This window comes from Asterias rubens, chromosome 1 (genome assembly GCF_902459465.1).
Source record: "Asterias rubens chromosome 1, eAstRub1.3, whole genome shotgun sequence".
Lineage (NCBI taxonomy): Eukaryota > Metazoa > Echinodermata > Asteroidea > Forcipulatida > Asteriidae > Asterias > Asterias rubens.
The window spans coordinates 17,716,703-17,730,403 of NC_047062.1; the positions used below are offsets into that span (position 1 = coordinate 17,716,703).

Sequence of the window (13,701 nt, forward strand, 5' to 3'; positions counted from 1 at the left end):
TATATCACCTAATGTTTATCTTGACTCGTCTAAACTTTGCATTATTTTAGGCCTATGTAAGCCTATTTTATGGAATAAAAATATTTACTATTTGATGAATTGAAAAAGCCAAGTTAAATAAAAGTTCTAAATTAAAACTTTATCAGGAATTTAGAAAATCAGGCTGTAAGTGTAAATAATAATGATTTTTATTAAAAGTACATTAATGATGTTATATTATACTGTCATTCAACACTCGAGAAAGACCTATCTAGGGGTCAAAACGTCAAACCATTAACTGCTTAATTATTTATTAATTTATTTGTTTACTTAAACAAAATTAACGGGGAAAGGCACGACAGACGTGCTCTAAACATTAATTTTACTGAACAGCAGGTTGTCAAACGAAAGCTATCCTAGAGGAAACATGGATACTCTTCAAGTGCCAGGTACCACTGGAAAGCCGAGCCAAACCCAGGAGGGGTCCTCCGGTGCGATCAGCCCCGATACCCTCTCTTTCTTTAAGGATAAGGTGAAGAGTCGTCGTGACCAGCTTGCCCGTCATTCGCACCTTCCGCCCCCATCAGCCGCCCAGCTCAAGAAGACGGCCGAAGCAGCTACTGCAGCGGCCAATGCATTAGGGTCGGTGCATAACTACAACGATGTAACATCTGACATCTCAGAGGTACCTTTATGGAATTTTAGCCAATGACTCAACACCACAAAGGCTGTGGGCACAACAACTTGCGAAGCACAGAAAACTCTCACTTAGCAAAAACAGTTCACCAGCCAAAATATCATACAGTTAGCATTGTTGCATGCATCTGGTACTCCACTCATGTCTAATTGTTTACAACGCATACTTTTTCTGCCTAACAACTTTATGGAAATTTGCCCCAACTACCAACTTAAAGTTTGATTATGAGGAAGCCTGTATAATAATACATGTATATATATTGTGAATGTTTATCTTGAAGGTCATGGCTCGAGCAAGTTTAATGCAACATGTTTCGTTTTAATTGGCAGACATTGTTGTGGGGGTCACTTATGGGGGTCACTTATCATACCACAGAATGCATTGCCATCCCCATCGGTGAAACTTACATCAATAAACAATTTATTTTTCCCGAAGTCTCTACAGAGCGCACACGCCTTTGAGGCAGCCGGCCTGAATGACAAGGAGACCCGGGAAAAACTGGCTCTAGAACTCCGGAAGAAAAAGATCCTGAATACAGCCGGAACATTCCGGCTCCACATGTACGACCTAACAGAGTCCATTGCTTTTAACGGGCTTATCTTGGGGGTGATTCTACTCAATACAGGGATCATGTGTGCTCTTACCTACGACACGGTGGCCGTTCGGGCAGGTAATGCTGAAAGAAAGAAGCAAGTTTGAGTTTCTTATTAAAGGAACTGGCTACTTTTGGCAATTGCTCATAAAATTGTTAGCAAAAAAACTTACTTGTTAGCGATCATTGGAGAGATAGATGTTGATAGTATAAAACATTGTGAGGAACGGCTCCCTCTGAAGTAACGTCGTTTTCGAGAAAGAAATTTCTCACTAAAATATTTGAATTTCATTTCGAGACCTCAGAATTTGATTTTAAGGTCTCAAATTTAAGCATTATGAAAGCGCATAACTTCCCGTGGCAAGGTTTTTTTTCTTCTTCTTCTATAATTATCGCGCAAATTTTCACAGGTTTGTTATTTTGTGAATAATGTTGAGATGCACCAAGTGAGACGACTCGTCTATATGACAATTACCAAAGGTGTCCAGTGTCTTGAAATGAATTGAATGACTCATTTTATTTCTTTAAGTTGTTCTGGTTGTGAAGCCGAGGACTCTCAGAGGGGTCGATGTTTAAATCACTTTACTATTACCTAGACACATGGAGAGAAACACAAGGAAGGGAGTTTAAGTTGTTAACAGTTGTGATGGGAGGAAAACCCCGAGATTTATTCCAAAGAAAACCCAAGCCATCAGCAGGTAGGGACTGAAAACATAGGGCCCTTGTGGGATTCGAGAGGCCTTAGAGGTGGAGAAGGCGTAGCGAGGCAAAATACCACTATACGCCAACCCATTCAAACATTGTATAGGCCTTTGTAAACATTCGTTTGAACAATTTTGTTCGTACACTTCTTACACAAAATCCATGAAGTGTAGAGATATGCTTTGCCAAACAACACCGAGTATTTTTTTGGCGATCTATTTCCCTCAGGATGGCATGCCGTTGTGTTGGACCACGTGTTTCTGGTCATCTATTTCATAGAATGTGTCCTCAAGTTGTACGTGTGGCGATTGGACTATTTCAGAGAGCACTGGAATATAATTGGTTAGTATTGTTTGAATCATGAAAAATGTGAAACATGACAAATTAATTGAGCAAGACATTTAGAGATTTCATTGGGTGGTATTAAATTAAGCCCCATCGGCCCCATGGTGTAATGGTTAGCACTCGAGACTTTGAATCTCGCGATCCGAGTTCAAATCTCGGTGGGACCTTTGCATTTTGCCAAATTAGTTTGTTGCATTCAGCTACTTGTATAATTTTTATCGGCATTTTAAGTAACGAAAATGTTCATTTGAACCTGAAATGATATTAACTCTTAAAAATGTTGATAAATAAAATGTTTGTTTTTTTTAAATATAAAAAAATGAGCAAATTATTTTTTGTTTTTCTTGACGTACACGCACGTTCGGGCGTTTAAATTCGCCAAAGAACTCGCGTTAAGTATCGCCCTTCACTGTTAACTTGGCTGCCCAAGTGGTCAGTTTTCGGATAAGTTTTCGAGGAAAGTCAAAATAAAGCCACAATGTCATTATTCTATGGCAGGTCTGAATTTCAAGGGTGTAAAAGAAAGCGGAACAAATCGAATTAAATGCGTAGACTAACGTTATTGTAGGCCCTATATTTTAATATAGGGCCTACAATAACGTTAGTCTACGCATTTAAAACAATTTAAACAATTTAAATTGTTAAAACAATTTAACTTTTTGTTGGATTTTAAGATTTTACAATCGTAGTTGTTAACCTCGCCGACTTCAGCATTTCCACTTTGGTTGGTAATGACGTCAACATTCTCAACTTTATTGGCATCTTTAGAGCGATGAGGGCGCTGAGAGCTCTGCGGGTACTCCGTACAGTTAGGTAAGATTTCTTGAACAACAACAAATCAAACAACTTGTTAACCAAAATAGATGAATTGCACATGACGTCATTGACCACCATCTTTGATGTGAAACAAGGGAAAAGTACCCTCTTGGGTAAACGCGCTGCGCTCGACTCTTAGCCAATGATCACAACTCGTCAAATATGGTGGCCAATGCAGGGGTTCCATTTGCACCTTATTCCTCGTGTTTTTGTTTCCCCCGCCTTTAAGATTTTTAAAGAGTCTACAGGTGATAATGAATACGTGTCTCCAATCAGTGCAGTCTATGGGCGCCATAACCATGCTCATCTCACTGTTTCTCTGTATCCTTTTATAATTGTTTTTTTTTAAATTGTTAAAGACGAAAAATATTGTGCCGTCTTTGTTTTAAAATGCTACTCCTTCTCTCCACGGTATAGTGATTAAATAAATTGAATTTATATGAATTCTTGTAACATCTACGACTTTATTCGTTGGGTATCCTCTTTGTGTTCTTTTATAGATTACTCTTGAGTTTGAATTGAAAATAAATTTAATGTATTATGTTTCATGACAGGATAGCGTTACCGCGTAACGGTTCTCAGATTGTGTATTCATAGGATTATTCTTTATACGTCGACATTTTTTTCGCTCTGGATTTTTTGCGATATCTCGAAAACGCGACCCCTTTTGAAAACGAAATTTTCAGATGCTTTGTGTTATTAGAACAATGTTTATTCTTGTTTTTTTTTAAGAGTGAAAAACGCCAATTCCATCAAATTGCACCCCAAGCATTTATTTTTTATTTTGTTCATGAATTCCATCGGCCCCATGCTTGGTGTAACGGATAGCACTCGTAACTTGAATCTCGTGATCCGAATTCAAATCTCTGTGGGACCTTCAGTCTCTCAAAATTTATGTCGCAGAAAAAGGCCCCGTATTTTTTTTTTTTTTTTTTGTGGATTGATAATTCCTTGGAATAATTTTTACCGCAGGTATTAAAGAGTTAAAAAGACAACATTATGCATAAAATTACAAACTTGTGAAAATTTGAGCTCAATCCGTCGTCGAGTTGCGAGATAATAATGAAATAAAAAACACCCTTGTCACACGAAGTTGTGTGCTTTCAGATGCTTGATTTCGAGACCTCGAATTCTAAATCTGAGGTCTCGAAATCAAATTCGTGGAAAATTACTTCTTTCTCGACTACGTTACTGCAGAGGGAGCCGTTTCTCACAATGTTTTACTATCAACCTCTCCCCATTATTCGTTACCAAGTAAGGTTTTATGCTAGCTAATTATTTTGAGTAATTAACAACAGTGTCCACTGCCAATTAATATTTGTCATTAAAATTGCCGCTGAAAATGATACTGAAAGAAAATAAATGCAGCAATTAGTTCGGCAAAACATAATTTAAAAAAAACTGAAGGTCCCACCGAGATTTGAACTCGGATCGCGAGATTCAAAGTCTCGAGTGCTAACCGTTACACCATGGGGCCGATGGAATGGGTGAGTAACTGCACCAAAACTCACAATGCGATATGTCTTACTTGCTTAAAACACAAAACAATTCAAACTGTACTCCTGCTCGAAAGAAATACACAGAAAGGACCAGAACGCACAAGCGAGGTTATTTTATCAACAACAAACTTTCAGGGTCATTGAGGATCGAGCAGGCCTCTTGACCACGACTTCGCTATCACACTTGCACCCCTCTCCATAAGTTGCGCTTACTCAAACAACCGAAGGATTTTACAAGTTCAAAACTGTTTCTTTTTGCTCAAAATAAAATACAGAAACACTCAAAAGAGCACACATTTGATAATTAATCGGCCCCATGGTGTAACGGTTAGCACTCGAGACTCTGAATCTTGCGATCCGAGTTCAAATCTCCGTGGGACCTTCATTTTTTTAAATTTATTTTGCGAAATATAGGGATATTGAGTTTAACAACTCGTATAATTTTTCATCGGAAGTCTTTTTATTATATAATCTATTCGACCAGAAGGACACAAAACGTACAAAAACATGTATAACAGCACAACATAATAAAATATGTACAAAATAAAATAAAAGCAAACATAAGAAGTACACCTATTAATAATATAAACTTACACGGGCACTAACCGAAGACGAACCAAAATGCAAAGAATAAAACAAAAGAAACGGCTATGTGGGGGTCAGGGGCTGCAAAATTAGAATGAACCACTATTACCCGCAGTATATAAAGCCCCACAAAACTGTTTTGAAATCGTTTTTACTGCAGGTATTGTCCCTTTAATATTGTTTGAAAACAAGATAAGCGATAACAAAATTTGAAATCTAAAATTAATTTAGGCGCCAGAACAGGACAGGGCAGTAAAAATGGTTTTAAAACATTAACAATATATATTATATATCAAGGAGTTAAAGGCAGTGGACACTATTGGTAATTACTCAAAATAATTATTAGCATAAAACCTTACTTGGTAACAAGTAATGAGTAGAGGTTGATAGTATAAACATTGTGAGAAACGGCTCCCTCTGAGGTGACGTGGTTTTCGAGAAAGAAGTAATTTTACACGAATAATATGATTTCGAGACCTCAAGTAAGTTTAGAATTTGAGGTCTCGAAATCAAGCATATGAAAGCACACAACTTGGTGTGACACGGGCGTTTTTTCTTCCATAGTTATCTCGCAACTCCGACGACCAATCGAGCTCAAATTTTCACAGGTTTGTTATTTTATGCATATGTTGAGAAACACCAAGTGAGAAGACTGGTCTTTGACAATTACCAATAGTGTCCACTGTCTTTAGGACAACCTTGACAAATAAATAGTATGCCTGAAGACCTAAAAACAAGAGGACAGTTTAGAATAATGGCAAAGAGTGAATCCACACATCTGAGATGAATCTTAGATCCATCCTCTTTGAAACACACTAAGCAGTACAATAAAAGCGACCACGAAGGGATTCGAACCCCCAATCTTCCGATCAGAAGTCAGACGCCTTATCCATTATAGGCCATGCACGCGGCCGATATAATCATTTTGATGGTGGAACTAAAACAGCGTTGGGACCAGGCCCGCTTCAGGGCCCCTGCAACTTTAGTTTAAACGTGTCATTGACAAAATATTCTAAACGCGAAGAGAAGATGATGAAGAAATTTCAGTTCTAGATGTGGGAGGAAACCCTCCGAACCTTTACGTGTTATCTTTTGAACTTGTAATATTTCGGTTTCTGGCCTTCCCACCACCAGCGACCGGACTACAACCAAAGTCATAACCGATTCCTTACAATTACTAACGATTTCTAACAATTACTAACGACTTCCTAACAACCCTAACCACTTCCTAACGATTCCTAACCAATTCCTAACGATTCCTAATGATTCATAATCAATTCTTAACAATGTCCAACCAATTCCTAATCAATTCCAAACACCTAACCAATTCCTAATGATTCCTAACCAATTCCTAACCACTCATAATGATTCCTAACAAATTCCTAACAACTTCATCTTCCCGAAGTTTGCGTAAAAACCACCGATTTGGGGCGTTGTAGGATTTCCAATTACATCTGGCTCTTGGCGACGGGGGTCCGCGATTCGCCCCTCCCGGCCGAATGCCTGGTCCGATTCGGTCAGAACTTTCGCACACGAGAGAGGACGTACCCATAATGATTCCTAACCAATTCTTAACCACTTCCTAATGATTCCTAACCAATTCCTAACCGTCCGACCAATTCCTAACAACGTCCGACCAATTCCTAACGATTCCTAACCAATTCCTAACGATTCCTAACCAATTCCTAACAAGTGCTTACCAATTCCTAACGACTCTCCTAACCAATTCCTTACGATTCCCAACCTATTCCTTACGAGTGCTAACCAATTCATAGCGATTCCTAACGATTCCAACGACTCCTAATAACCAATTCCTAACAAGTGCTAACCAATTCCTAACGATTTCTAACACGTCCAACCAATTCCAAACGATTCCTAACCACTAACGATTCCTAACCAATTCCTAACAAGTGCTACCAATTCCTTTACGATGCCTAACCAATTCCTAACCAATTCCTAACAAGTGCTACCAATTCCTTTACGATGCCTAACCAATTCCTAACCAATTCCTAACAAGTGCTACCAATTCCTTTACGATGCCTAACCAATTCCTAACCAATTCCTAACAAGTGCTACCAATTCCTTTACGATTCCTTACCAATTCTTAACAAGTGCTATCCAATTCCTAACGATTCCTAAATCGTCCTAACAATTCCCAACCAATTCCAAACGATCCCTAACCAATCTCGGAAAACAAACATTTTGTCATCTAAATTGCCGATAAAATGACAAAAGTTTCCGAATGCATTCAGCAATAATTATAGTTTGCCAAAAGATGACTTAAATGAAGCTCCCATAGAGATTTAAACTCGGATCGCGAGATTATAAATCTCGAGTGCCAACCGTTACACCATGGGCCGATGGAATGAAGGATTCATTCATTCATTCATTCAGTCGATGCGGAGCATCGGATGATGGCCCTCCAAACACGTTGGTCCTCCATTGCTGTACGTAGCTCTTCCCGACGCAGTCCAGAGTCCCGGCACAAGGTGTCCACATAGGTGGTTTGCGGTCTACCTCGGGAACAGTGACCTTGAGTAGGGGCCCAAAGCACAAGCTTGCTCGCTGCCAGCTCATCATGTCTGAGACAATGACCTGCTAGTCTCAGCCTTCTTGCCATAATCTTGGTGCTAACTCTCGGCAGCCCACCGTAGAGCTCCAGGTTTGTGACATGCCTCTCCCAATGAATCTGTTTAACAGAGCGAAGCATTCTCGTATAGCAGCCGTCCAGTCTCTTCTCTAGACGACTGGCTAGTGTCCAGGACTCACATCCATAAAGCAGTACTGATTCCACAGTGGCAGTAAAGAACTTCACCTTCAGGGACTGGGACATCTGACTTGACCATTTATGTTCTTCATGGAGTTAAGTGCCTTCATGGAGTTAAATGAAGGATTAATTAATCAAATATCACAAAGCGAAAGTGATGTACCGATTTGCTTGTTTCTGTTCATATTTACCGCTGATGGGGTGAAAAACACAAACATTTCCGAAAGGATCCGCCGATCGAACAAACACAGGTTGGGGGCTCTTGCGCAGGCCTTTTGCACAACAATGCACACTCGTCGCTTATAGGAACGTTATTAGAATCACCTCATTCATTAAAAAGTTCATAAGATCACACAAAGGCAATAGTTTTTCTTGTATTCCATCGGCCCCATGGTGTAACGGTTAGCACTCGAGACTCTGAATCTCGCGATCCGAGTTCAAATCTCGGTGGGACCTTCAGTTTTCAAAATGTATTTTGCAAAATAATCATAAACACTTTGGCCTATATAGGGATATTGCAGTTTAACAAATTGTAAACATTTTTAACGGAAATTTTAATGAAGAAGTGTTTTAAAATCATTTTTACCGCAGGCATTGTCCCTTTAATATTATTTTAAAACAAGATCAGCGAAAAAGAAGGAGGAAAAAAAAGATCGACCGCGAAGGGACTCGAACCCTCAATCTTCCGATTCGAAGTCGGACGCCTTATCCATTAGGCCACGCGGCCTGCGTAGCATAACTATGTTAAAATGCCGCAAACAACGTAAACGCACAGAGGTCACTAAATTGATAAAATGCGACACATATGACATAAAGATTCTTTAATATTTTGTCCAACACTTCAAACTGATTTTCAAAGTCGGCCGACACAGGCCTAGTGCTTACAAAGAACAAGAGTTACTCAATAGGCTCTAAATTATTGAGAAAACGCAGAAAGCTACAATATTATATTTGATATTTTAGGTAGTTACTTCATGGAGGTAGCCTCCATGGTTACTTATAGTTAAATATAAAGTTGTGACCTATATTTTTCTTTCTATGAAACAATAAATTATCGATTATTTGAATTGGTAAAGAAAGGTACAATGTTACCCTTGAACCAAACCGTGAAATATGACGATTGAAACAAGAACCTATTGATGTTAAGTTCAATTTCTGTGAGGTGAAAATATACCTCACTGAGAACAAATCTTTAAAACACTAAGGTATAGCATTTTTTTTAAGGATACGTCATTTTTGTTGCTCACCACTCTAAATACTTTTGGGTTTGAATTGACCCGGATGCGGGTCACGTGGGCCTGACCCATTTCGGGGTCAGTATGGCCCAAAATCTGAATCAACATGATCTAGAATTGGGCCAAATGACACTGAGAACAAGTCTAAGTAACACTGGTCATAACATTTTTGCAAGGACGTCTACTGTTTGGCTAATCTAACCACTCTTAACACTTTCGAGTCTGAGTTGACCCGGATATAGGGGTCACCTGACTCATATCGGAGTCAGTATGGCCCAAAATCTGAATCAACATGACCTAGAATTTGGTCAAACTGAAGCAAGGGGTTACAGGAAGGGTTTTACAATCCAACTTTTTTGCGCTCAAAGGATAACACAGAAATGTTCGCCATTTTGTCAGCACTTTGAAATGTTCTGCAATGTTACCATTGAACCATAAAACATGACGATTGAAAAAAGAGCCTATTTATTTCAAGTTCGATTTCAGTGGTGAGGTGAAAATAGACCTCCACTGGGAACAAGTCTTAGTTACACTAAGGCATAACATTTTTTGCAAGGATACGTCTTGCTTTGCTCACCACTCTTAAAACTTTGAGTTCACCCTGTGCGGTTCACCTGACCCATTTCTGGGTCAGTATGGCCCAGAATCTGATTCAAAATGACCTATAATTGGGTCAAACTGAAGCAGTGGTTTACAAGAAGGGTTTTAAAAGTTCAAACTTTTTTGCTCAAAGGATAACACAGAAATGCCCAGAGGCAATACTTTGGCTTATGTTCCATCGGCCCCATGGTGTAACGGTTAGCACTCGAGACTCTGAATCTCGCGATCCGAGTTCAAATCTCGGTGGGACCTTGAGTTTTTCGAAATTTATTTTGCCAATATAATTGTCGAGTTCAACAACTTGTGTGATTTTTTTATCGGAGGCTTTAGTAAAATTGTGTGTGTGTTTTGAAATCAATGAGTAAATGTCAATGATTATGAGGTTAAAAATTTCATTCTGATTTTTTTTTGAGAATGTTTGAGAGAAATGGAAAGATTCCTCAACTCTTTTTATCGTCAGATATGTTTGCCGTGATTGGCAGAGGTCTGTATGCCGATGTAGACCCGAAGCGATTTGGTAACCTCGGCTCGGCGATGTTCACACTCTTTCAGCTTCTAACGTTGGACGACTGGTTCTACATCTACTCGGATGCCGTCGCCAAAGACCCAGGTCTGTATGAGTGTAAAACGTTCATATCATGGAAACATGATGGCCTTGAATTACAAAGAGGCCATGATACTTTAGGGGACACGAGGGGACAAAGACATATTTATCAGGCATTCACTTTGTATAGAACCTTTCATATGCGTTTTTAACCATTTTTTGTTCGGGGGGGGGGGGTGGTATCATGGTTCCAGCGGGCTCCCTCCCCTGAGGTTACGCCATTATCCTGACGCCAATTAAAAGTTCGCGAAGACTTTAGATTTATTTAACGGAAATATAATGTTGCATGCCTTTTTTCCGTTTTGCAGGTTACTTTCACATCATCTTCTTTCTGGTACTGTACATTGCACTGGAGTACTTCATATTTCTGAAGTAAGTATTAACCCATGCACAACTTTATACATTATACATAGGCCTACGCAGTTAAACATATTTTTGGGGCACTGAAATTGCCTTAAAGGGAAGTTAAGCCAGTAAAATGATTGGGCCTAAACAGTATTGTTCCCACGTTAATGTATATTAAACAAGACGGAACTGCTTTAAATTGTCATACCTTTACGGAGGATGTTTTTTATGTTTCAAATCAGAGCAAAGAAATTGTAAACGAACTTGTTTTCTTTAATTTTCACTCAACAAATGATTAAATTGACTTTTGCTTAGCTTATTCGTTGCTGTACTGGTGGATAACTTTCAGCTGACCCTGGAGGCAGCAGCGGCAAAGGAAGCTGAACGCAAGGAAGCTGTGGTGAATATAACTTCAAATCATGAATGATATTCAATTATGGTTATAATCCACGTTCAATCAGCTGCAAAATATGCAAACATTTCACTTATCATAATCCTGTATGTATATAGACGACACACAAAAATGAAACCCCTTAATTTGTTTTCTTTAAATGAGCATGCAAGCACATGGCACGTGGACAAATTCAAACCCAACGTTAAATACCGTTAAATTTGCATTGCCACTGGCTTGGGGTTAGTTTAGACAGGTACCATAGCATCGTACTCCAAACACAATTAGGATGAGACGAGTCAGGATTCAATTATCAGGAGAGAATTTTACCATGGCTTGGACCATAGAGCAATGCTTGGACCATAATATCCGATCTTAACCAATTCGATTAATTCCTTTATAGATATTGGAAGAGGAAGAGCCAGACGACGACCATCCACATGTTCAACCTGCTTTAGGTCAGGATATTCGTTCCCCAAAATAATTGATTTTATCTTTTGAAATAAATAACAAATATTCGACTGACTCAAAATTACAATGTTAGTTCTGAAAGGAAATGCACACAATTTCGAGGGATATTTTGTGTGATTATATACTACCAATGTTCCACTAGATTATTCAACTAGATGCTTAATAAATTGTTCTTACCACATACTCAAGCCTGATGAGATGTAGAACAAGGCCATTTTAATAACCTTTCCAATTGCATCTCTTTGGAACTTCTTGCCTGGTGCATGCTGTGACCAATCATGTCAAATTTAAATTAGGAACATTGATTCCTAATTCAGCTTTCCTAAGTTTGTATGTCTCAGTTTTCTCCCAAGTGTGTGCTGCTGATGACCTTCTTTGGGGCGATCTTGTCTAAAATATCAACAAATTATAAATAGTGGAAGTCCCGAGTTGTTATAATTATTTTACTCTCTCCTTTTTCGTTTTTACTTACAGTCGATACTGTGTCTTCAGAAGACCTCTTCAAAACCAAGAAAAGCTTTGATGATTATTATGCACAGAATGAATACTCAGACATGTAAGGATGTGATAAGTATACAGCGGACCTCACAAGTCCGTAACAGCGCCCTTACTATAGCTGAGGTCAATGAACAACTATGATTGGTTGGAAGTTGTGCCCAACGCGGACTATCATTATCGATGATTGTTAATTACAGACTAAATACTCAGAAACTAGGAAGTTGTAAGTATTACACAGTACGTGGTTACCCAAAGGATGTATTTAAGTAGAGCTTAATTTACTGGCATTGCATAGGTTGGACCAGTGATTTATTTGCAGCGATAACGAAAATAATAACGATCACGACGCAAAGAGAACGCATTCTATTGGTTGAAATGCTCCAATCAAAACACGCCCACGGACGTACATTCAACTAATCGAGGCCTGTGTGACCGGGCCTGTACACCATCTTGGGACCCCAGTCCCAATCATGGAGTGGAGTGGAGCCTTGCATGCGAATTGGGTTTTCGCCTCTACACCCAAATGCATAGGTCTCCCTATTTGTGGTTCCCTCCCGCTTCTGAAGCCGACATTTGTTAAACATTTTCCTTACATTACACAGGTTGCTTCAGGCCTTTGAGGGTCCATTGGTTTCTTACCAAAATACTTTTCTAACAATTACGATAGTATGGGAACCAACAAAATAAACTGATTTCCTTTATACCCAAATATCGAATAAATAACTGATTTATTTATGTGATCGATTTTCTGAACAGTGACAGACAGTATTTGGCACACTGCTTCCGTTTGTTGGCATCATTGGATTATAATGGGAACTTAGCCAGAAACCAGCAAGGGACACTGGATCAAATACTTGAAGTGGTCCAAGAGGCAAGTTAGATTTTCCTTGACAGTTTTTCTTAGAATGATTTCAGAGAATTTGCATCAAGGGCTAAAACCAGACTTACTAAACAAATCTCATTTCAAGTTGTTGGCAAATCACATCTTAATGCCACATGCCCAACCTGGAATAAAATTTTTGAAAGGGCAAAGCAATTTTCATTGGGAAATCTTTCAGTCTATGGGGATCAAGGGTCACCAAGGCCATTAAAGAGCCCACTAGCAGGCCTGTCATTTTCATCTAGGAGAGGGCAAGGTCATTTCCATTCTTCAAAGGGCACTTCCATTGGAGAATCAAGCCCATGGGCAATTTTTGAAGGCCTGCATATTTATTAATGATCTGACGATACCACAAGATTGAATAAATAATGTATCTTGCTGTTTATTTGCAGACGACTGATGATGCTTGACCATTTTATGAATTGAAGACCTGGGAGGGGCATGTCACCACACCCGCTGGATCCAACCCCAAGTATAGATTGTACTTGCAGGTGTTATCAAAAGTTTACATGGAGGTTGTACAAAAGTTTCCACTGATGAAAGGGAAAGAGGGGCAATTTGGTTCAGTTCACTTCTGAACGCTTTATAACCTCACCCCAAACCAATTGTTTTCCCAGTTGTTGGAACCAGTTTCTTAAAGCTGCTTAAAAGCAAGAAATGTTTCTGCTAAGCGAAAATAAGCAAGATAAACAAGC

The 13,701-nt window shown here is 39.1% G+C and overlaps 1 protein-coding gene and 5 non-coding genes across 6 annotated transcripts; 4 read left to right on the forward strand and 2 right to left on the reverse strand.

Annotated features, from left to right (window-relative positions):
* Window positions 1–406: 406 nt before the first annotated feature.
* On the forward strand, window positions 407–13,416 carry LOC117298677 (cation channel sperm-associated protein 1-like). The gene is made up of 12 exons (XM_033781999.1): window positions 407–665; window positions 1,101–1,346; window positions 2,199–2,312; window positions 2,990–3,128; window positions 3,361–3,452; window positions 10,278–10,427; window positions 10,730–10,793; window positions 11,082–11,166; window positions 11,561–11,615; window positions 12,103–12,184; window positions 12,883–12,997; window positions 13,399–13,416. Exons 1-12 carry the CDS (start codon window positions 407–409, stop codon window positions 13,414–13,416), a joined length of 1,419 nt encoding a protein of 472 aa, XP_033637890.1.
* On the forward strand, window positions 2,411–2,482 carry Trnaq-uug. The gene has a single exon. It is a non-coding gene; the product is annotated as a tRNA-Gln (tRNA).
* Trnaq-uug lies at window positions 4,537–4,608 on the reverse strand. The gene has a single exon. It is a non-coding gene; the product is annotated as a tRNA-Gln (tRNA).
* On the forward strand, window positions 8,367–8,438 carry Trnaq-cug. The gene has a single exon. It is a non-coding gene; the product is annotated as a tRNA-Gln (tRNA).
* Window positions 8,637–8,709, reverse strand: Trnar-ucg. Its single transcript has one exon. It is a non-coding gene; the product is annotated as a tRNA-Arg (tRNA).
* On the forward strand, window positions 9,998–10,069 carry Trnaq-cug. The gene has a single exon. It is a non-coding gene; the product is annotated as a tRNA-Gln (tRNA).
* Window positions 13,417–13,701: the final 285 nt, after the last annotated feature.

Excerpts from the sequence above, each read along its gene's own strand:
- LOC117298677 (XM_033781999.1), top strand. The coding sequence starts at position 407 with ATGGATACTCTTCAAGTGCCAGGTACCACTGGAAAGCCGAGCCAAACC. Across the intron at positions 1,347-2,198 it reads CACGGTGGCCGTTCGGGCAG|GATGGCATGCCGTTGTGTTG; the intron begins GTAATGCTGAAA and ends TATTTCCCTCAG. Across the intron at positions 11,167-11,560 it reads CTGAACGCAAGGAAGCTGTG|ATATTGGAAGAGGAAGAGCC; the intron begins GTGAATATAACT and ends ATTCCTTTATAG.